The sequence below is a fragment of the Cimex lectularius genome, unplaced genomic scaffold (genome assembly GCF_000648675.2).
Source record: "Cimex lectularius strain Harlan isolate CLEC.00 unplaced genomic scaffold, Clec_2.1 scaffold383, whole genome shotgun sequence".
NCBI classification, from domain to species: Eukaryota; Metazoa; Arthropoda; class Insecta; order Hemiptera; family Cimicidae; genus Cimex; species Cimex lectularius.
In genome coordinates, this window is record NW_019392903.1 from 111,741 (window position 1) to 133,513 (window position 21,773).

Here is a 21,773-nt window from a genome sequence, read left to right on the forward strand (position 1 = left end):
GGATTTTGTGAACATTGTTACAGAGACAAACTAGCCCTTTTGTATTGTACATAATTTTGCTTTTTAGCTTTTGCTTGTTGCATCTTAGGCCATACAGTGTAGACTGACGATATACTATATTTGGTTTTAGTTCTAACTTTTTCATTAGTGTTCTTTTCGTTGTCATAATTAGTTTATTATCTCTATTTAACGTTATGGTGTAAACTGCAGGTTAATCTTCAGTCTAGGAGGGGGGTACATAGATATTTACCTCTGTCATTGAGTTGCTGGTTAAAAAATATGAACAAGTCGCCGATTTGACATGGCTTTATAAATTATACAGGGTCATTGGCCCAGATGTGTAAAGGCAGATTTATATTAGAACGTGCAGGGTACCGGACGGCTATCTTACGGGGCACGTCAACATATTATCTCATTGTTTTCAAGTAGGAGAGTTCACATTAGGGCGCCCCGCAGCCAGCCCGCAAGCCTACGATTCTTCCCCGTCCCGTATAGTATGAACTCCACCCTCGTCAGTACTCAACACGTAACAGAAGTGACAAACATTGACAAGTCATTCTAAAATAGCCATAAAAATTTTTCCTCATCATAGTTCAACTCCTTGTAGAGGGTAACGAATTCACCTTCTGATCCCCTTTTCTTCCAAGCATGTACATCCCATCTTCTCGTCTTTTCCCTCCTTCCTCATCAAGAGCTACAGCAATAGCTGCTAATTCAACAGTGTTAAAGTTCATGTTATTATCGAGCGCGCACATACAAAAAGCATATCCCGATGTGAACGCTAGTAAAACTGATGAAAAATTGAGTTGAAGATCCCAGCCACTGCCGTGTAAGCAGCCCGGTGTAATGTAAATACAAACGCCTTACGGAACTCGTTCTCCACATGTCCCGTAAGATGCCCGTCACGTTCTAATAGAAATCGACCTTAAGGGTGCCAACCGCGACGGGCCTATTCTGGGTCGGGTGGTCTCTGACTTCTGAGGGACGACCTACCAATCGTGCCCTTGATCACATGCATCTCTGACGACCCCGCAGAGCGACGGTGCTATCTCTTCTTTTTATCTGAGTTTTAATTGAGTATTTACCTCGATAAGCTTGATCTCGGTTAGTCGGTTGTCAGTTCCGGAGTTTGGCCTGTCCTTCGCCCCATTTTCATTTCCCCCGAGACGCCTATTCATTTATTTTTGTAATATATTTTTTTATTGTACAAAACAGGTACATTTCAGTTGTCCCTACTAAGCGCATTTTCATATACTTGTTGCAGAAGTGGATTGGTGTGGTTCAGTCGTTGGCAATGCTAGTCTTCAGTGACTGGTATGCTCAGATCTGAGTCCAAAGTGACATTTCTAATGTGCCAGGTGTACAGTGACCGAACAATTTGCAAAATGTATTAATTAATTTCTGCCAATTTTTCCCTACACTGTGAAACTTCACTTCGACTACATAATAAGAATTTTATCCCTACCAGATAATAGACTCCCGAAGATCCTGGCCAAGCAGATTGTAGATAAAGAAATGTATTGGTTTAAGGAAATAAAAAGGCATATCATGCAATTTAATTTGGACTTGTCCTAAGACCGGAACAATGTCGACAGAGTTGAACTATGGAGGGATGGTATGAGACTAGTTAGACGGTCCATTTGTGACAATACAAAGAGACAATATTACACAGCTTTGGCCAATTCAGTCAGTTTCCCACTCCATAGAGAGCTTATTTTCAAATCACCAAATTATCTAACGGATCTCTCGCTACCCTTAGATAGCATGCGGTGGATATTTAAGAGTCGGGGGGATCTGTTTAACTTAAACTACAAACACTTCAAGCAGCAGGATATTAACTGTGAACTTTGTAGTGGTACAGAGCGAGAGGATTTGTTCCATTTCTTGGCAACTTGCCCTGCCCTGACCGCTGTCAGGAAACACTATTTTGGTAGGGAAACTCTGTCTAGTGAGATTCTGCTAGAATATATTAATGGCAAGGAATGGGCTGTCTTGGTAAATTTCTGCAAAGAAGCTTATTCTCTTAGAGCCAGAATCAGAGGCACCTGGTGAGGGTGGAGGCGGTTTCTTTTGTCGGATTCCCCTGAATAGGTGAAAAGCTCATCTTCGACCTGAATATTATATTTTAAACACTTATTATTTGTTTTGTTTTTTTCTATTATCTCTTGTGGTAGATTATGTACTGCATTATTATTTATGTTTACTTTTATTATTCCCATTTACTTTACTTTAGTTTATTTTATTATTGAGTTATGTGCACTATAGGTAATCATAAATAATATATATATATATATTTGCAACCATGTTTCAGCTATTATTATATAATTATGTTCTACTATTACATTACTGAAATTTTTGAAGAAAGTATGTATTCCTTTTGTAAATATTAATTATAATTACAATTAATTAAGGTTTTTAGTTGAGATGAAAAAAAGTCAATGGCACGAGCGGGATTCGAGCCCACGATCTTCGGCTAGATACGCCGCTGCTCTACCACTTGAGCTATCGTGACCTCGATCCACTCGGACATCAACTTCCTATCTCAACCCCACCTTATGAGTTTTCCCTCCTTGAGATAGGAAGTTGATGTCCGAGTGGATCGAGGTCACGATAGCTCAAGTGGTAGAGCAGCGGCGTATCTAGCCGAAGATCGTGGGTTCGAATCCCGCTCGTGCCATTAACTTTTTTTCATCTCAACTAAAAACCTTAATTAATTGTAATGATTTAATTGGTCAAGCGGACCACGAAATTAGTGAATTTAATTAATTATAATTACTTGTAAATAAGAGAGATTTTAGTTATATAAATTTATGTGCTAGACTCCCTCAGACGGTTTTAAACCATGAGGAACGTCTTTCTTGCTCTGTAATGTATACTGCCGATCTGTAAAGTTTGTATATATATTAAACAATAAAGACATATAGTAGTAGTAATTAATTTCGGATCCGCGGTAGGGCTGGTATACATTTAATTATTAAATAAGAGCAAAAATTCCGGATTCAACAATTATTATGTCTTTACAAATTATAGTATAGATGCCGGCACTTTAATCTAATTAAAAAAAAGATTAAATCCCCAAATCACGCGAATTGCCACACTGATCGAACTAGTGTTAAGTACCTTTGCTTCTTTATGTAAGAGGTACCGTTCGACTTACGAGGATATATTTGAGTTGAACAGTTGCATGTTGGGTGTTGTTAAGAAGAGCTTATTTGAGAAATCAAAGGCAGCTTGCAGTTAATCTATGTTGTTTCGTCAGAAAGAGTTAACTCTAATGGGGCAATTTGGCAATTTTCTGCGCTTGGTAAATCGATCTAGTTCGATTCAGTTTTGTTCTTCAATTCAAACACCAACGTTCTACTTCATCAACAGAACATTGCGGTTTATCATCTTAGGACCTTCGCCATATCTCGATGGCTAAAAAATGAATGAACCGGATCAGGCATTTTCTATACAAGTCTAAAATATGAACAATCAAACTCATTAGGGAAGTACACATCGGTCTTAAAAATGAAATAATGCCACCAACCCTTGTGCCTTAGAAAATCTTAAAGAGGTAGGACTGACAAAAATCCCCATAAGATCGGATAGCCAAACAGCTTTAAAGCATTAGTATGTAAAAATTAGTGGATGAATTCTAGAGGTGCCAGACACAGTAAGTTTATGTTAAAAGAACCCTCACCAAAACTGGCAAACTCACAGCTGCAATTGGAGTGTGCCAGACTCAGAGGAGTTATTAAGCGATTCCTGGCTGGTCTGAGAAAACATCTACACAACGGGCATATTCAATTATGATTCCGTTTGCAGAGTAAGCAATGAGGAGAAAGAAACTGCCACTCATATTATCGTCAAGTGCGAACAGCTCATTGGGGACATAATTTAGGATACAAAGAAAACCAAAGGATAGGAATTATACGACAGTCAATGAGCTAGTACTCCTTAGAAAAAGGATAGTCGATTGCATTGAACTAAGGAACTAGGAAAAGTACAATAAGCCAGAACGCTGCAGTGCTTGGGAACATAAAACCCCCACGTCTTACTACCCATATTCATCATCATCATCATTACCTTTTACCTTATCCTGCGATCGCATATGGCAATACCGGTTTGTCAAGGAACATCCCTTTCCTCTTATATTACAGTAAAATCTGAAGCCCCCGAAGGTTGGTTGGGTCGATCCTTTTTACAAACATTGCCGACATCCCTACTCCCTGTCTGTTCTCACTCCAACCCATGAGTTGTAAGCTACTGCATAATCACCTCTAGAAGACTGGAAGAAAGTAAAAAGGAAAAGTACAATTAACCAGAATGCACTGCTTGGTGAACATAAAATCCACTTCCTAGATTTCCGTTATCACCATCATTGTCATATCTCTAGTCTGGTAGTCGTGCACATTCATTAAAACCAGAAATGGCCACCAGAACAACACTTCCTCATGGTACTTTATCTTGGATAGGACAAGACCGAGATGTGGTATCATCGCTTCAGTGTTCATTTATTTACTATTGCCTCGGATTTTCAGGCTATGCCATGCGGAGTCTTTGGGCCAAAGGTTGCCGACATTTACGAAAATTTCATCAATCCGTTTGAACTAATTTTTTGGTGTAGTGAGTACACGAAAGTAGTTACCTTTGGATAGCTCTAACTAAGCTACTTGCATTCCGGAGGAACAGATCCTCTGAATAGTCAGACAGATTTGCAAGGTTCAGTTGGAGGACATTTTGAGTTATAGGGAATCCAAGATCTGGTTCTTCGAAGTAGTTGGCTTCCGAGTAAGCTTCTTCTTCCAGTTGGCATGACTATCATCGGGCCTAAAAATCCTTACCCTTGAGGTCTGTACAGCAACACGGGGATAGTGTCTCCAGTGAATGAATATAGTGAGATGGTACCTGCAATCTGGTCGTTTCCGGTCATTTTGGTCCGCCTATACTCGCTGGTTGGTCTGTTTGGCAAGTCTCGATATTTCACCATCTTCACGATCAACTATCATGCTAAGTGAAGCCGAAACACTTCTGACAGACAAAACCAGCCAAGATAGGAGACGTAAATAATCGGTAACGACCGAACTATGGAAAGAATACTGATTTTGAATGTTTGGCCGCTTTCACAAAACTGCAATAACAAGATTTCTCAAGGCTGACATCGCGGAAAGATGAGTTAAATAGTAATAACCAGTCTCTGCCTGGACATAATTGCCTGGAGATTTGAGAAGGATAACGATGAGACAATAGAAATGAGGTCAAAAATAGTCTAATAACTCGAACTTTGCATTACCAGGTCAAAAAAATGTTGAGATCGTACAAATTATTTACAAACGTCATGGAACTTTCCGTAGTGATTTTGGAAAAGCAGCGCAGTAGGATTAGATATTTAAACTGGAGGTCATTCTTTTCACCCTAACCGCCGAGAAGCGTATTTGGAAACGTGCCTCTTGCAAATAATAGATAATAAGGGGGAACATTTTGTGTAAATGATGGCTCTACTCACAGATTAATCCACAAACTCACCCGACCCTTCATCATTTTTATTAATAAGGAGGAATTTTGTTACGGACGCTTTGACCAATTCTATTTTCACCTAAGGCCCCCATCAATCATCTTAATTTTAGAATATTACTCTTAGGTATGTGGTTACTTTGGACGTGACACACGTTGTAAACAGTTTACTCGTCTTGGGTCTGCGATATAATTTGACGTTTATAGATTTGTTATTGATTTTTTCATGAAACTCAAATTACAAAACTCACTTGTTGAGGAATCTCGGTTCGTCTAATTTAATAAGCATTAAACAGGTGTTCAGAAATATAGACAGATGAAAAGATAAATTTATTGTTTGTTGGGTAAATTCATCTATAATGTTTTTATAGGCTAGTCTGTGGAAGTGCGTCAAAGCTGGATGGATAATCCAATAATATTCACAATTACACAACATTTGGTACGCAGTCACAAACAATATTACCTAACAGATCGCTGCTTCATAGTGAGGCATCGAGTTCTCGAAAATGAGACCGATACGAACCGGCGTCTCACAAGGGAGCATTCTTGGTCTCATCCTTTGTATCATCTATACTGCTGACATACCTCCATACCCCAATAACATCACCACCTACGTGGACGATTTGTCCTCTGACACGAATCCTAGCTACCTCCAACATCCTAGAACACCTTGAGTTTACCGAAGACTGATATAAAAAGTGGAGTACAAGACTAAATGAAGAAAAATGTACTTGCCCTCCACTGAACATCAACATCAAAGAGATACCGTCTTCCATTCAAATCAAATACTTAGGACTATACCTAGACAGCAGAATCGAATCCCCACATAAGGCTTAAGCGACAACATCTTAACAGAAAACTTGGACAATTACGAAGACTTCAAGGATCGAAATTGGTGTTGCCCGTTAGCACTAAACTAACTAACAAGTTTTTACTTTTACTGTGGGGCTCTGCCAAGCCCTCCAACATCCAACACGTCCAATCCTTCCAATCAAAGTCCTTAGACAAATTGTCAAAGCTCTTGACTAACCTCACTATCCGCAATGACCTCAACGTTCCTTTTGACAATGCACCGATCCGTTCCCGATTCCAAAAGTTTCTCACCAATCCTAACCCTATTGCTCGAGCCCTCTCATTCATTCCCATTCCGAGAATCATGTTGCCTTTATTCGACGATGGCCTCGATACCTCCTTGTCCATTAAACCTCACACTGAGTGCCGTATTGGCCGGTTTCTTATAGCATGTATTTTCCTGGTGCTAAACTGGCATTAGTGTTAGTGATGTGATCGTGTGAAAAAAGTATCGTAATGTGTACAAATACTGTACAAGTATAAATATCGAAAAAAAATATTGGGAGAAAAATACTACAAAGACCTCTTGTCAAGAACAGTCTACTACAGTTATAATTGATGAAGCTGAAGAAGGTCAAGGACTTTCCTAGGTGGGTTGATGGTTGCATGACGGGCTCGGCAGAAATAGAACTGGTTTCTGTTATTTTCTGAAACCCCGGGCGGAAGTGGTTTAGGAGGCATAAACAGAGATCTTACGATTCTACGGCCGCTTTGTTGATATGCCCTCCGCGGATAAGGTCGGCAATTCCCGTCTTAACGTCCTCCCAATTACCCACTGGGTGTCGCGGACGAGAGATCAAACCGCTTTACAATATTTTTCATACTATAATCCATTAAAAAACCATGGGCCCTGCCGGGATTCGAACACAGAACCGCAAGAATATCAAATAGGAATCGGACGCCCTAACCACTCGTCCACCGCAGTCCTGAACAGGAGCTCCGTGGTATAGTTTCAGGGCGAAAATGGTGGTTCCTTCCATTTGTATGTATTTGGTTTAACAATATCATAAACATTTACTTGAAATTTTCTTCTCAATAGGCTTATTTCGGCAGTAAACACAAAAATTCATAGTTGATTTTCAAACAATGGCGAAGTTTTTTTGTACTAACCTGTCTGAAAAATCTTTAGTACTTATTTTTAACCCTTATTTTTAACAATTTACTATGTTTTGTCTAAAGTCAAAATGGTACGTACATCTGGTAAATACACTAAGACGTAGGATTCACACAACTCTAGACCATCAGCCAGTTGAATCAGCAAAGTGTATCAAAATAAGCTGCTCAAAAATGAATAGAGATATTTGTACTTATTATATTAATTTTAATGAAATTAACCGATATATTCTTGTTAGTGGATAAAACAAAATGGAAAATACAAACCAAAAACAAACAAATGTTAATCCTCATTTTTTAATAACAGATTTACTTAAGAATAGTAAACACGATGATTACTTATTTTGTAAACAAACGCCTTTTTTTTGTCTTTTCTCCATGTTAATCCAGTTGTATTCTCTTTAACCATGGAAAGACATAATCTTGAACCAGAAGTTCGCAATATTATTTGAGAATGAGACATCGAGGTCACCGGCAGGTGGATATCGCAGAGGTAGTTGGCGTTTCTTAGAGCGTGGTCTCCCACGCTAGCCTTAGCCCGATTCCGAGAGACTGGAAGCGTATCTCAGCGCGTTACGACTCTAAGGGAGGACAGAAATGTTGTCATTGCTTCAAGACGGAACTCTTTGCCATAGTGCCCGCCACATCGTGTGACACTCTGAGATGACCTCCAGCCCGCCACTAGCAACTTAGGAGAATATCATGAAGCGAGCGCTTAGAAGAGAACACCACCTGGAATGCTGTTATGTTGTTTCGCACAGTTTCTGTTTGTAAAGTGATAGCAGTTGCCGAAGGGCCAACCGAGAACAGGGGATGCGTAAAATGCTGTTCGTGCTCCCTTCAGTGCAGTTTGGAAGAGGCCGTGTAATGGTCTGGGCTGGATTTACATGGAGGATAGATAAACTGGACTCCATTTTGTTGAAGGCACCTTCAACGCAGTCCGTTATGTCCAAGAAATTATCGAGAAATACATCCCTCGTGTCTTCCAGGCTGAAGTCTATGTAATTGAGAGATGTATCCAGTCGAATCTGAACAAAGGGTACAAAAACAAGAATATAGCTATCATGTCATATAGCCAAGCAGCCATCAAAGCGCCAAGTCCAAACATCATTAGCTCAAAGATGGTGTTGAATTGCAAAATTAAACTAAACAAATTAGGTATGCAAAACAGCCAGCCTCTTCTGTGTCTCAGGACATACGGGAGTAGAAGGCAACGAAAAAGCGGATGCCCTTGCAAGAAAAATGGCTGCTAATCCGCTGATAGGATACCCAAGGTCTTCTGTGGCATAGGAATCCACACTATCTATGAGCACCTCAAGCAGATGGATAAAAAGAAAATGCGGGATGGAATTCACTCATTGGCCATAACCAATCCAAGAACATTCTAGAAAATTTTGGAAGGAAAGAGGTAACAGAATGCAATACAGAAAGCAGGAAAAAACTGCGAAACCTAACAGTATTCTTACCAGGACACTGCATACTGAATGGGCAGCTGAGGAAGATTAGCACAAACAACACGGCGCGAGCAGATTCTGCAAGGAAACAGACTAAACACCAACACACCTACTAACAAACTGTGGCGCCACAATATCAACTTAGAAGAAATCAACCACTGAGACTTGATGAATAGGACTCACCGATGTGCTATAAGCACAGAACGGGGGATACAATTGCTCATAAAGGGATCAGTATACTACACACCCCCACTAATACATCTACATCTTCATAGATTAGATGAAAAAAAATTTCTTCCAATTCTAAGAGGTGGACAAACTTTATTAATAATACAACCTATCTATTAAAAAAGCTAATCTTTTTCTAATAATTACCTCAGACAATAAAACTTATATATACACAATGTAGTTTATTCCGTTCTCGAATCACATTTTCACATCATCAGCAATAAATCATGAGGCTTTACGCGTTTGAATTGTCTAGCTAGGTGTTCGACGTCTAGCAGGTGGTCTGCTCCTAAGTTGACGTGTCTTCTAAGGCTTTGATAGTGGCCTAAGCTTTTGATCCCAAACGGATGTGAACTTTTCCGTAGCATTGTAAATACAATTCAGGAGGGCTTATCGTGCAACTTGTTGGGTGTCGTGGATCAAATTACTCTACAATACTTTTACATACTATAATTCAATAAAAAACCATGGGCTCTGCTGGGATTCGTACCCAGGAGCGTGGCAAATACGAGTCAGACTCCCTAACCACTAGGTTTATGGCCACATCCAAGAAATGGGATCTGTTACCATCATCCCTTTAAGAATTGAAACTTTTTAAACCCCCTAAAGTCTGCGTTTTCACTCCCCCATGGCCTGGCTGGCCCTCCTGCCCTCCTAGGGTTTCAAGGAACGGGTGCTTAGGGTCTCTAGGGTTTTTTCTTAAAAAAAGATGGTTTTCTTGAAGTTTTTATTGATTAATTTCAGCTTCATCCAGCGGGGCGAACATTTTTTTGATTTCGCTTTTTTCCTTGTGTTTTTCATTTAGAGGAGACAAAGTACATTGACAAAATTAAATCATGAGATCTTAGATTCCAAAGCAGAATCATTTAAAACGCAATTGCTGATTTTTCAAAATATTTATTTTATAATTTTTCAACTTGATATTTACTTTTGATTGAGATAATAACAATTTTGCGTTTTTCTTCACCATCTTTTCTCTTTTTCTTGTCTTAATCAAGTTACTTTTAAAATTCTTTGCATCTTATCTACATGTTATAAGAATCATTTCATTCGAATTTCTTTTATGTTTCTTTGATAAGAAAAACTATACTTAAATTATTATAATTAATATTTATTAGATATACAAGCGAACAGAAAATAAGAATTTCACATAAATTATATCACCAAATCTGATGCCAGCGGATCCTTTTTGGTCATGTTCTTTACTCGTAATGTGTAATGTCACATACATAAATGACTAACATTTGATCCACTTATTACAACAACAACAACAAAATCATAAGATAAACAAAATCAAATGTTGTTACTACGTTTGCCTATAAATTTTTCAATTCTATCAGTATTGATTCTTTTCGGATCGTAAACGTCTTCCAACTGTTTCCATTCTTCCGGCCGTCGTGATTTAACAAATTGAAATATGATTCTCAGACTTTCACTTTCCTGTTCGTTGCAATAGCTGCACAGATGTTTCAGGAATCTCGGGAGCAGGCCTGGAACAAAAATTTAAATCAACGAGTTATATTAAAATGATTTTTTTTTAAAATTAATTATAAGAACGGATTTCCGACGGTTGGGAAAAAATCAAGAACGGAATCGGTTACAACAGGACATCACCTTCCACACACGATGGCAAGGGTAACTACATTCTTCAGGACTACCGGTTCTCCCAGGGCGTTTTTCTTCCGTTTATTAAAAAAACAAAGTTGCAAGTTTATAAAACAAATCACAAGTACGCAGAATTTCCGCATCCGCGGATATTTGTTACTAGGATTACTAGGAGGAAGCATAAAGTGAACATAAATATTAGATATTCAGATATCGTGAGATGCGGTCGGGAGTGATGTAGGTTTCAGAAAAACATTTTCTTTATCGTGCCAACGTTTCGATCGTTTTATTGAGATCATCTTCAGGGCCTGGGATTTACAAACAATGTTTACATTTAACAAATACATTTAGGATGTGGATAAGTGAATTTATACAATGCAAAATATATTTTATATTCAAACAATTAGATATTGTAGATATTAACCATTTATAGCGATTTACTACCTGTTCAACTTAAATATTTGTCAGCGTGTTGGTGGGTCCCACGTTTATAACAGCAGCGAAATTGCTTCCTCCAGTGGCATCGTATTGCCCTATTTAAACCAGTAACGCACATAGACACTTTAAAACTAAAAATAGGCCAAACAAGGTTAAACGAGTCAATTATAAAATTACACACCTTCCAACATCGGTTTTTTCGTCTTAACACTACGATTCTAAGCTTATTAGTGTTCTGCAATAAGATGATGGGGAAAAACAGGCCATGATTTCATAAACGACCTGCATTAAAGGACAAAATGAAAGCAAAATATTTTGACGTTTTCTAAATATTCTATTAAATTATAGCTACGAAAAAATCATAGTCAAAAATTCCCTGACTTTTATTATTGGATTGTTTCAAATTAAATATCTATTTTTGGCGAACGATTCTAACACGTCTCACTGCCATGTCCCATAAGTGTTCTATAGGTTGTCAGGAGTACTGGCCAATTCATCCTACAAATAATGGGTGACAACTCGAGTTCATGCGATTGAGCATTATCATGCAGGAAATCGGAATCTCCTAGAACTTCTTCAATGTACTTTAATGCAGTGAAAGACCCATTCTGTTTGCTAATTAGTTCGATAAGGGCATGGACGTCGCTTCCACCCCGTACCATAACTGACATTGAAAAGGTCTGTGACTCGCAGGTGGTACATGAAGCAAAGCGTTCTACACACACGGTTTGACACAAACCAACCCGCACTCGAATATATTTATTACTACCCTTTTTATATAAAAAAGGTTGCTTGTCAACAGACTTCTGAGATACAAGGAAATGAAGTCAGATCTAAGGAGGAGCCATCTCTAAATTCTAGAAAGAATTAAACTAAATGAGATGGTTATAACTGTACCTAAAAAACTTCGACATACCTTCCAAGTGGACATAGATAATAAAGACCTTGGGGGGGGGGAGTGGCCCCAAGTTTCAGGAAGGGGCCCTGATATGGTACACAGATGAATAAACGGGCCTAGCAAAAGCTCAAGCACTGGACAAAAATACCTGGTATGAGGCAAGCTAAGGGATTTATAAATCTCTCAAAAGAGAAGGCGAAGGAACTCCTCTTTCTCAGCAGGCAGGGTTTGAAGAAAATTATAGGCCTCCATACCGGCCCTCTTAATTACTACCTGAAGAAGATGGGCAGAGCAGAGACTCTGTCAGGAGGAACCAGAGAAACTGGGGCACGGCCTTTCTGAATGTGAAAAAGTAGCCCGGTAAGGAAATTCTCACACCAAGTGCGCGACGAGGTACCGAGGAATGTGCTCTAATATGTTCACTTTCCAAGGTATGGCTATATGATTCCAGTTCCACAATACATCTATGCCAGTCGCAATGTAGGAAAGCGTTTTTATAAATTGTAATCAACACCCTCCACCTTAAAGAAAACCCGGAAATCTTCTGTGAAAAGAACCGCCTCCCATTGTTCAAGTGTCCAAGCAAGATGTTGGTTTACGCATAGTCTATGCCTCTCCAGTATTAGAGAACCTGGTGCGGGACGTCTAGACACTATAGACTATTCTGACGAAGCATTATGATGACTATTTTAGAGATCACCCTTACGTAACGGACCTTTGGAGTTGATTAGATACCAAGGAACTAGGGATGGGCGATAGTAGGCAGTTCTTTTGATATATCGATAGGTCATGACTATCAATAGCTTTTTTTATTTTCCTGTAGGTTTTGAAGCTCGGATTATGGTAGGTTTTGAAATAAGTGCAGTTTTTGTTTCTTGGTTTGTTCCTTCTAACTACTTTTTTTTTAAATTCAAATAAATTGGTTTTCCATCTTTGCTTAGTCTTATAATGTACCAAATCCTGCAAGTATCAAGTAATAGGTAATTAAATTCAATTACTTGAAATTCTTTATTGAATAGGTAAGTAGGTAGCGTAGGTAATCTACCTATGGAAAATGGAAAGCTGCTATCGAAAAACTATCGCTCGTTTTTAACCGATAGTCGTCCAATCGATAGTGCTCAACAATGGACTATCGCCCATCCCAAGGAACCCGTTAAATGACGGTTTCGTAGCGCGGTAAGAGCAATAAAACGATCGTGTCAATTCGTCGTATATGGCTATATGCTAGAGCATTGGCCAAAAAATCTGTTGGGCGAGAACTTCTCAACTTAAAACCATGTTTTTAAGAAAAAAGAATTTCTTACTCAAATTTATTCCTTCATCAAAGAAAACAGATTTTATTTATTTATAGTCTAAAGAGTGTAAAGGGATTAATAACATTCTATAAAGGTGAACAGCCAGTTATTATGTTGTGTTTATGTTTTAAGTCAACTATTAATCTTTATAGCTAGCTAATATAAATACAAGTGTCCGGTTGTTTTGTCTTTGAATGCATAAACATGGATACGCGGCGTTATCCTCTATATTTGTTAATTCCTTAAAATTCTGTCATTCCTCAACAAATCTCACTGTGGCGTTTTAGGGAGTGCTAACGAACGAACTGCTACGCTGTAAGGCTGGGTACTGCAGGCAGCTTGCTCCATCAGGTTGAGCCCCTGCTTAAATAAACTTGTGGAAGTAATGTGGAAACTTTAGTTAAGCCATAAGCAATCACTAGTCGTTGATAGTAAAAAGGGCTTTGACAGCTTGGATATTAGAAGGCCACCATTTGTCAGCCACCCCTACTTCGTCAATGCTTCCAACTTCCATCAATATACGCACACCGCCATTTTAGCAAAATCTCAACCTAGTCTAGTTTTTTTTTCAATTAATTAAGGTTTCGGTTGAAATAAAAAAGTCAGTGTCACAAGCGGGATTCGAACCACGACCTTCGGCTAAATACGCCGCTGCTCTACCACTTGAACTATCGTGACTTAGATCTACTCGGACACTAACTTCCCATCTCAACCCCACCTTTTTTAATTTTCCCTCCTTTTTGCCATTTTTCAACCATTTTTTTTATCACAACCAAAACCTTAATTAATTGAAAAAGAATTTATTTGGTAAGCGGACCACGAAACCTAATAAAAACCAGTCTGGTTTATTCTACCTAACGGAGCAAGGGTTGAGTGGTTTGGTCGTCCGACTCTTTATTTGTCTCGAGGTTCTGGTTCAAATCCAGGTACAGCCTATGGAATTTTAATTGGAAACAATCTGGAAAAATGCTTTAAAGCGGTTTGACCTATCGTCCACCGACATCCAAAGGTTTGACGATAAACCTGTGTGACAAGAATTAGTTCACTTGTCCGATCAGTGGTATGTCGACTTCTTATCTATGTCGACGACACAGGTCAAAAACCAAATTTGCATTTTTAAAAAAATTATGACTGAATTGACTGGAATTATTCACCATTATTTTATTACAGTTGAGACCAATTTAAAAAACAACTAATATTGGTATAATGACAACAGGACAACGCTAGACCTCATGTTTGAAGGAAGGTTGTGAATAAATCAAAGGAGCTGGACTATCAAGTTCTTCCGCACCCAATTTATTCTCCAGGCCTTTCTCAATTTTCATCTGTTTATTTACCTAGGGGAGACATTTTTTGAAAATGATTCCGAGGCACGAAAAGCGTTTTTTGACTTCCTTTCTCAAAACTCTGGATTTTTCAGTTCTGGTATTTAAAAAGTTGGTTATATATTGGGAATAGAGAGTAGATAAAAGGTACTTTAAGTGATTTTGAATATTTTTTTTATTAACTAGCTTTTAGCGTGAAAACGGTTCATGTGAAACAACCCGGTTGTTAGCTAAGTATGTTAATGTGTCGGTGGTTTTTGTTGGACCTTTTCCACCGACCTATTGGAATTTTTTGTCTATGAGAAATGCGTGTTTATTTTCTAAATTTCTGAGTGAAAACAAACCGAATTATACATGAAGGACATTAAAAATAGTTAAACAATCCGTACATTTAAGTTACAACTTCTTAAAATGTAAATATCGTTGTAAAGGATTCTGTTTATGAGAAGAGTGGTAGACCTTGAGGAATTGGTATTTCAAAAGCAGGACTTAGACGCAAAATTAAAATATAAAAAATAAATAAAAAAACAGACTTACGTCTAAAGTCTCTTATTTCCGGGGAACAGGGTCCTCTCCGAAGGAGACATTTCATGTACATGGCCATAATCCTTTTATTTGTGAGTATATTCATTAAATTGACGGATGTGAGGTACTTGAGCAGGTTCTTCTCGACTTGGACGATTGTCACGGCTTGCCGCGACGTGATACAGAAGAAGACGAAGATAGCGCAGAGTAGTACGACACGCATCCTTCGTCGGAGGCGAGACGACGTTGCAATGAAGTCCGGCGGTCGACTCGAGAAAAAAACTCTTCGGGAACAAGTAGGGAATGAAGGTCGCGTTCTACTCACCGGCCAATCTTAATGATCTAAACGGGTTTCGCAATAGTAAGATATCTTGCGATTTCTGTTTTCTTTACAATCTTGTCAAGACTTTTATTGAGTTGCATTTTAAAAAACAAGGTAGCTGACTTCGTTAAACTCGACCGAGTAGCCGCCTTTACCAATCGAAAGGCTCGTCACACCTACATTTATCATCGTAAAGATTCCGACTGACCTTCCGGCAGAACATTGTACTGGGCATTCATAGCAAATATTCAATTTTTTATAAAAAAAATAATACCAAATACAATAAGTGCAGATTTTGCAAAGAAGAAGAAGAAGAGACAGAAAAACATGTCCTCATAGAAATTATAAATGATGGGGTGAGTGGGGAGTTCGATCCTTTTTAAAAAAGATGGTTCCTACTGACATTAAGTTGTTTCGCAACAATCCGGATTTCGAGCCCTTCAACCTGACGATGAGCTAAAGGGCTCGAAATCCGGATTGTTGCGAAACAACTTAATGTGAGTAGGAACCATCTTTTTTAAAAAGGATCGAACATGTCCTCTGTTGGTTTAGCTTATGATGTAGCGGCCCAAAGGAGTCCTTCCAAAAGCTTTGGAATCTGGTAAAAAGACTTAAGCTTAATGAGGAGCTTTACACCACAATGGAGATTCACAATAGCCCAATACTGGTTGCAGTGCGCAGATCGAAAAGATCTTAATCTTAATATATTAATTAAGAAATAACAGCAGGTATTAAGGTATTAGGTAAAACATTTTACTCATAGTTATCAATAAAGTAGTTAATTGGTTCGACATTGGTTCTGGGGGCAGTCTAGCTACAAGAAACTGACACGTAACAATTAAGAATATGATGTAAAAACATACGTTAATAACAAATAAATAAATATTTTATTCCATGTACATGTAATACTTTTTCTATTTCTTCACAATTCTTAGATTCAATTGTTTTCGAGAAAACCAGGGATGACACTAGCACCTGTATACTGTTTAGCAGTTATATTGCAAAGGGAAAAATCCCCTTTGTCTGTTGGAGACGGAACTTGCAGGTTCATAGCACAAAGGATGGTGGATGAACCACCCTGTCTCTATTGGCCCCGGACAATATTAGCAGGAACAAAAAGACCATTGGAAAGTCTGAACTACTCTGCCTGCTAACAATATTTATGAAAATAAAAATACCAGTTGTCGGTAGGATGTTGGGACCTGTCTGGAAAACAGAAACACGTCCCACACGTGGTAACAATGGCTGATGAATTGGAGGGAGGGAGCGAAAATAAGATGCTCCTATGAAGTCGGGAATTGTGGTGCTATAAGAGTCGTACTGATGGGTCGAGCCTTAAGCTTGATACGCACTGGGATTCTTTGTACGGACTCTTTGTCGCAGATTCTCGGATACATGTCGCAGACTCTTTGCCCCGCAACGTTGAGTAAAGAATCCCATTTATGATGGGGTTCAAAAAATACTAAAACGCAACATACCAGATTCAAGATTTATTGTCGCGGAGCGTCTCGGATGCAAGAAAATGAATCCCAGACGCAGCTTCGCGACAAAGAGTCCAGAATCCCAGTGCGTGCTAGGCTTTAAATTCGAGTTTGGGCAGCTATGCTCGATCAAGATACAATACCGGAAAATTAAATTACACGGTCTCAATCTCCACTGCGGATAGCATTCAGTATTCTGTAAGTACTAAATATGTACAGGACCGACCCAAACCAGAAACACTTTTCGTCGCAGACAGTCTTAGTGTTCTGACTGGAATCAAATACTAGTCGCAACAAAAACACCCCCTAACATCTTTGTTCATCTATTGATCGTATAACAAGCAATCAGCGGGAAGGCAATATTGACGTACACTTCAATTGGATCAATGCCCATCGCGAGAATAAATTTAATTATGAAACCTCATGATTTACTCTCGAAAGAAGCGGCGATAGATGGGGAGTACACACAATTAACCGGCAATATCAAAGCCCATTTGAAAAATAGTGCTAGAATAAATTGATAAAAGCCTATGACACCTCAAAACTGTCAATGCGTCGGCACTATGGGATGCTACAGTCTACTGTACAAGATACGACCTAAAGTAGATAGGCCAAGATAATTTTTCAACACTTTTTAGAGTTCAGTTCAATCACAACCAGCTACCCAGTCTTCTGGCAAAAATCAGTATTATAGATCATACTAGCTGTGAGTGTGATGCAACAGTATGTGCTGACCAGGACCACGTCATTATGGCGTACCCAAAAAACGTAGTAGACAGGCAAATAATGTTCTCCGACCTAAATAACTGCAGAATAACATTCCCCACCAATATCCAAACTGTATGTTCGGATATAAAAAGTATTGCGGCTTTGGACTCTCTTACATCGATTTTTAACGTGACAACCAAATTAATGACGAGGAACTGATTGGGTGCTGCTAGCGGCTTGGGCGCGTCGTGCCCCGGATCCCTTATGTGGACTTTTACGTAGCTTTGTAAACGGTTTTTATCCATACATACGGGAGAGCTTAACATCCAACTACCAGTTGGGTATCCCGGGCGGGGGTCAGACCGCATCATAATACTTCTTTCCAACAATTTTAACTTAAAAACTGTTGGGCGATGCCGGGATTCGAACCCAAGACAGCAGGGGCGACGGTGGCCACAACGTTGACACGGCGCTAATCACTGTAAGGTAAAGGTCCCTGCAAAAAAACAAAACAGCAGCGTGTAAAATACGAGCCGGACTCCTTAACCACTCTGCCACCCAGGTTCTGACAAGGAACAATTAAAGCATCGGGATGAACTATAGGCGGACATGGATTCTGGAGAGGCCAAAATTCAGATTTGATAAAAACTTTCGAACCAAAATACCTGATAGAGCAGACTGGAAGAAGGGGATCCAAGTTAACGTCGACTATTTTTGGGAGGTAAACACCAAGTATGTGACAAGTGTTCCTATTCCAAGGAGAGGGGAAGCCAAAGCTCGAAAAAGTCCTTGACCAAAGCTCTGGGATCCAATGAAAAGTCTTAATCATAACGAAGAGTTTCGACGATGATGGAGATTGCACAATGAAGAGGTCATTGATTGAGTCGACAGAGATTTATACTTGGGTAAGAAGAAGTCTCAGTGCGAATCTGTAAAATCGTAACCACTCGCGTACTTGTCAGGGCGTGATGTGTCGGAACACCCCTAGTGTCCATCTGCACACTTGGAAGATACAAAATAGTTCGGTCTTGATTGAACTACGATCCAACAATTAGATAGGATAGTAGACAATTAATGTCCTCGTGAGCTGAAAAGTGGGTTTATTGGTGAAACTCGCTGGCAATGGCTTTCCCAGCAGAACATGAGGGCTGGTGTGAATTCAATTGAAAGGTTCAACCTTTTTTTCAATTGGAAGGAGTTGTTCAACACAAGTTTGGTACTGATGTTCTATTGATTCTGAACTCTAGTGCAAATAGAAAGAATGATGGACGTTACCATCGGTAAACAATAAAGGAGTTCTATTCCAACAAGATAACACTCACTTGCTTAACGTCGGACTAAGAAAAAACATCAGTGTGATCCATGGGGTCGAACCCCTGCCACACCCGCGACAATCTGGACCTTGATCCTGCTGATGAGAACTTGTTTCGATTCAAGGCCCACTTCTTGTTCAAAGGAAAAAAATTGAAAACAATTTTTTCAACATTGTGAGCGGAGTGATTGACCCGTCTCTCTAACTCCCTTCTACAGTGCTGTGTCTCAGAGTAAACCAGCGAGGACAGATGGTCCAGAATCGGAAGCGACCAGACAACAGAAAGATAAATGGCAGATCAAACATTTATGAGGAAAACTAAACATTTGGTGAAGTGGAAATTATTTCTCGACAGTTATCCCAAAGGGTGGTGTCACCGTGAGATCGGGCTGAAAGACATCAATGAGCCTTTGAATATTAATTCTATGCATTGCATTAAAGAAAATAAAACTAATTTAAACACCCTATGGTACTACAATATTTCGCATCTTATCTCTTTCAAAAATGGACGATGTAATACAGCTGTAAAATAGGAAAAAAAATGTTTGGAAATTTGTGACATTGAATCATTGATTTATGTCCATACACGCACACGGTGCTGAGGCCATGGAGATCAGGGTCTTGACATTTCTTATCTTTGTTTGTTTTCCGAGTCTGTTAGAGGAAAGAAGTGGTAGGCCTTAAAGACTCTTCTCATCTTCTAACGGTTTCCGGAAGACAAGGACGACTTTGGGCCGTAATTTCTCTGATCACCTCTCATCTCCCAGCATGAAATTAAGTATGTAAATTTTTAGCAAATTAATGAGTTTTTAAAGTAATTGCCCTTCTCTTGCCTTGCCCAGGAAACCGATTTATTAAAAAAAAGTTCGAATAGTTGTGCAATCCCACTGATTAATTGGCAGAATCCTTCCAAAGGATATTTATTCTCTCTCTTTTTCATTCCCGTCTTTAACATTCTTCGCCTGGTTTGTAAGCTCCCTGTTTATGCTCTACCTCTTCAAGCAGGACAAACCACCCGCACCCAGACAAATCCGCATCGCAGACTCATTGTTACAGGTCAGGATATTCTTCCCTTTTAATTCCACCATGAAGAATTTAGGTTTTCCTTTATACGATCTGCCTAAGGAAACTTGCACACGATCCACTCGCACGAAGACATGAGAACTGCCGTGAAAGTCCTCATGTATGAAGGTTTTTGGCTCTGGTTGCCTTTGGTTTAAGATTATTAAACACAAAGCAAAGCCTTAGACATTCGAGATTTGGACCTATGGAAGGGTGCTAAAAATGGATATAACTCATCACTAACGTGGAGGCATTCAGAAGAATAGAGAAATGAAGAAAACAGGAGAATTGGATAAACCGAAGAGCTGCTGGCACAGTAAGCTTACGTTAAAACAACCCTCGTCAAATTCACTGATACAGTCAGAGAGGGCTAAACTCAGTGGAGTTAAAGGACTACCAGTCATTTGAGAAAACATCTAAACCATGGGCACTTTCAATAATAACCCCACTTGTAAGTTATCCAATGAGGAGGAGAAAACAGCCATCCACTTCATCTTTGAATGGGAAGCAACCGCTCAATAGAGACAAAAGCTTTGTAAAAAGAAAAACCAGGGAAAGGAATTGTAGCGACGACAGTACAGACCTAGTAGTTCTTGGGAGAAGTAGCGAGTCACTTGCACTGAACTAAGGAACTTGGAAAGTACAATAAGCCAGAAAGCTTCACTGCTTAAGGGACAGAAAACCTACTTCCTAGTAGTTATCATCATCATCATCTACGTCACCCGGATAATTATGAACTGCTTAAGGTTATTCTAGTCGGTTAGTCTAATAGTTGTCGGACTAGGTTAGGAAGATCAGGATTCGACTTGTAATAGGTCTCTTCAAAAACATCAATCCTTAATGGAGTACCGTATACAGAGTTGGAACTTGTGCTTCATCATTGAATGCCGTAGTCCCCGACCGTGGGTAAGTAAACCAATCTTTTGAATTGTGAGCTATGACATGTTCGATGTACCGCTCTATTTTACCTTTGCTTTGTGGACGAGTATGAAAACCTTAGATCCACAAAATTTAGTCAGGGAGATGAATGATTCCGAATGAAAGTGTGTTCCCAAGCCCGTAACAATTTGGTGTGGGCTTCCATATCTAGCAATCCTGCCTTGTAAGAAGATTTGTGCAATGTATTAATTTGGTTGCGCAATGGTAACACTTCTATCCAATTAGTACAGCGGTCAATAAAGTTAAACATGTAGTCGTTAGACATTGGAAGTGGACCCACAATGTCAGTGTGGATGATAGAGAATCATTCTGTCAACAGGAAAGCATTTGGATAACTTTGCTGCCCTGGCAGGGTAGACAAGATTACGTCCAAGGTTTAATATCTTTTAATGTTCATCAAAATTACTTTAGCTAGTGTGAGGTTTGAAGGTTTTTTATTCCCAGGTGAGCCCAGTTGTGGTAATATTAGGTGAGAAAAACAGAAAGGGCAAAAATCGTATTTTTATAAAGTGGGGGAGGGGGTGTCAGAGCACTCTTTTGTATGCACCAATAATTTTTTATTGTAAACACTAATTTTGGGTGAATACCAGTTTACGTGTTTAGGTCATTTCAGCCATCAACGCATGCGGTTTTTAACCTAAACATTTATTTAAACACATAATCATTTTTAAATAAACTCTTTCTTATGCATTATGTACTCAATATTCTTCCATAACTCTG

The 21,773-nt window shown here is 39.1% G+C and overlaps 1 protein-coding gene across 1 annotated transcript; it reads right to left on the reverse strand.

Moving 5' to 3' along the window:
* Positions 1–9,856: 9,856 nt before the first annotated feature.
* Positions 9,857–15,517, reverse strand: LOC106673348 (ejaculatory bulb-specific protein 3-like). Its single transcript, XM_014405437.2, has 2 exons — positions 15,242–15,517; positions 9,857–10,633 (listed from the first exon to the last, which is right to left on the reverse strand). Exons 1-2 carry the CDS (start codon positions 15,450–15,452, stop codon positions 10,437–10,439), a joined length of 408 nt encoding a protein of 135 aa, XP_014260923.1. The 5' UTR covers positions 15,453–15,517; the 3' UTR covers positions 9,857–10,436.
* Positions 15,518–21,773: the final 6,256 nt, after the last annotated feature.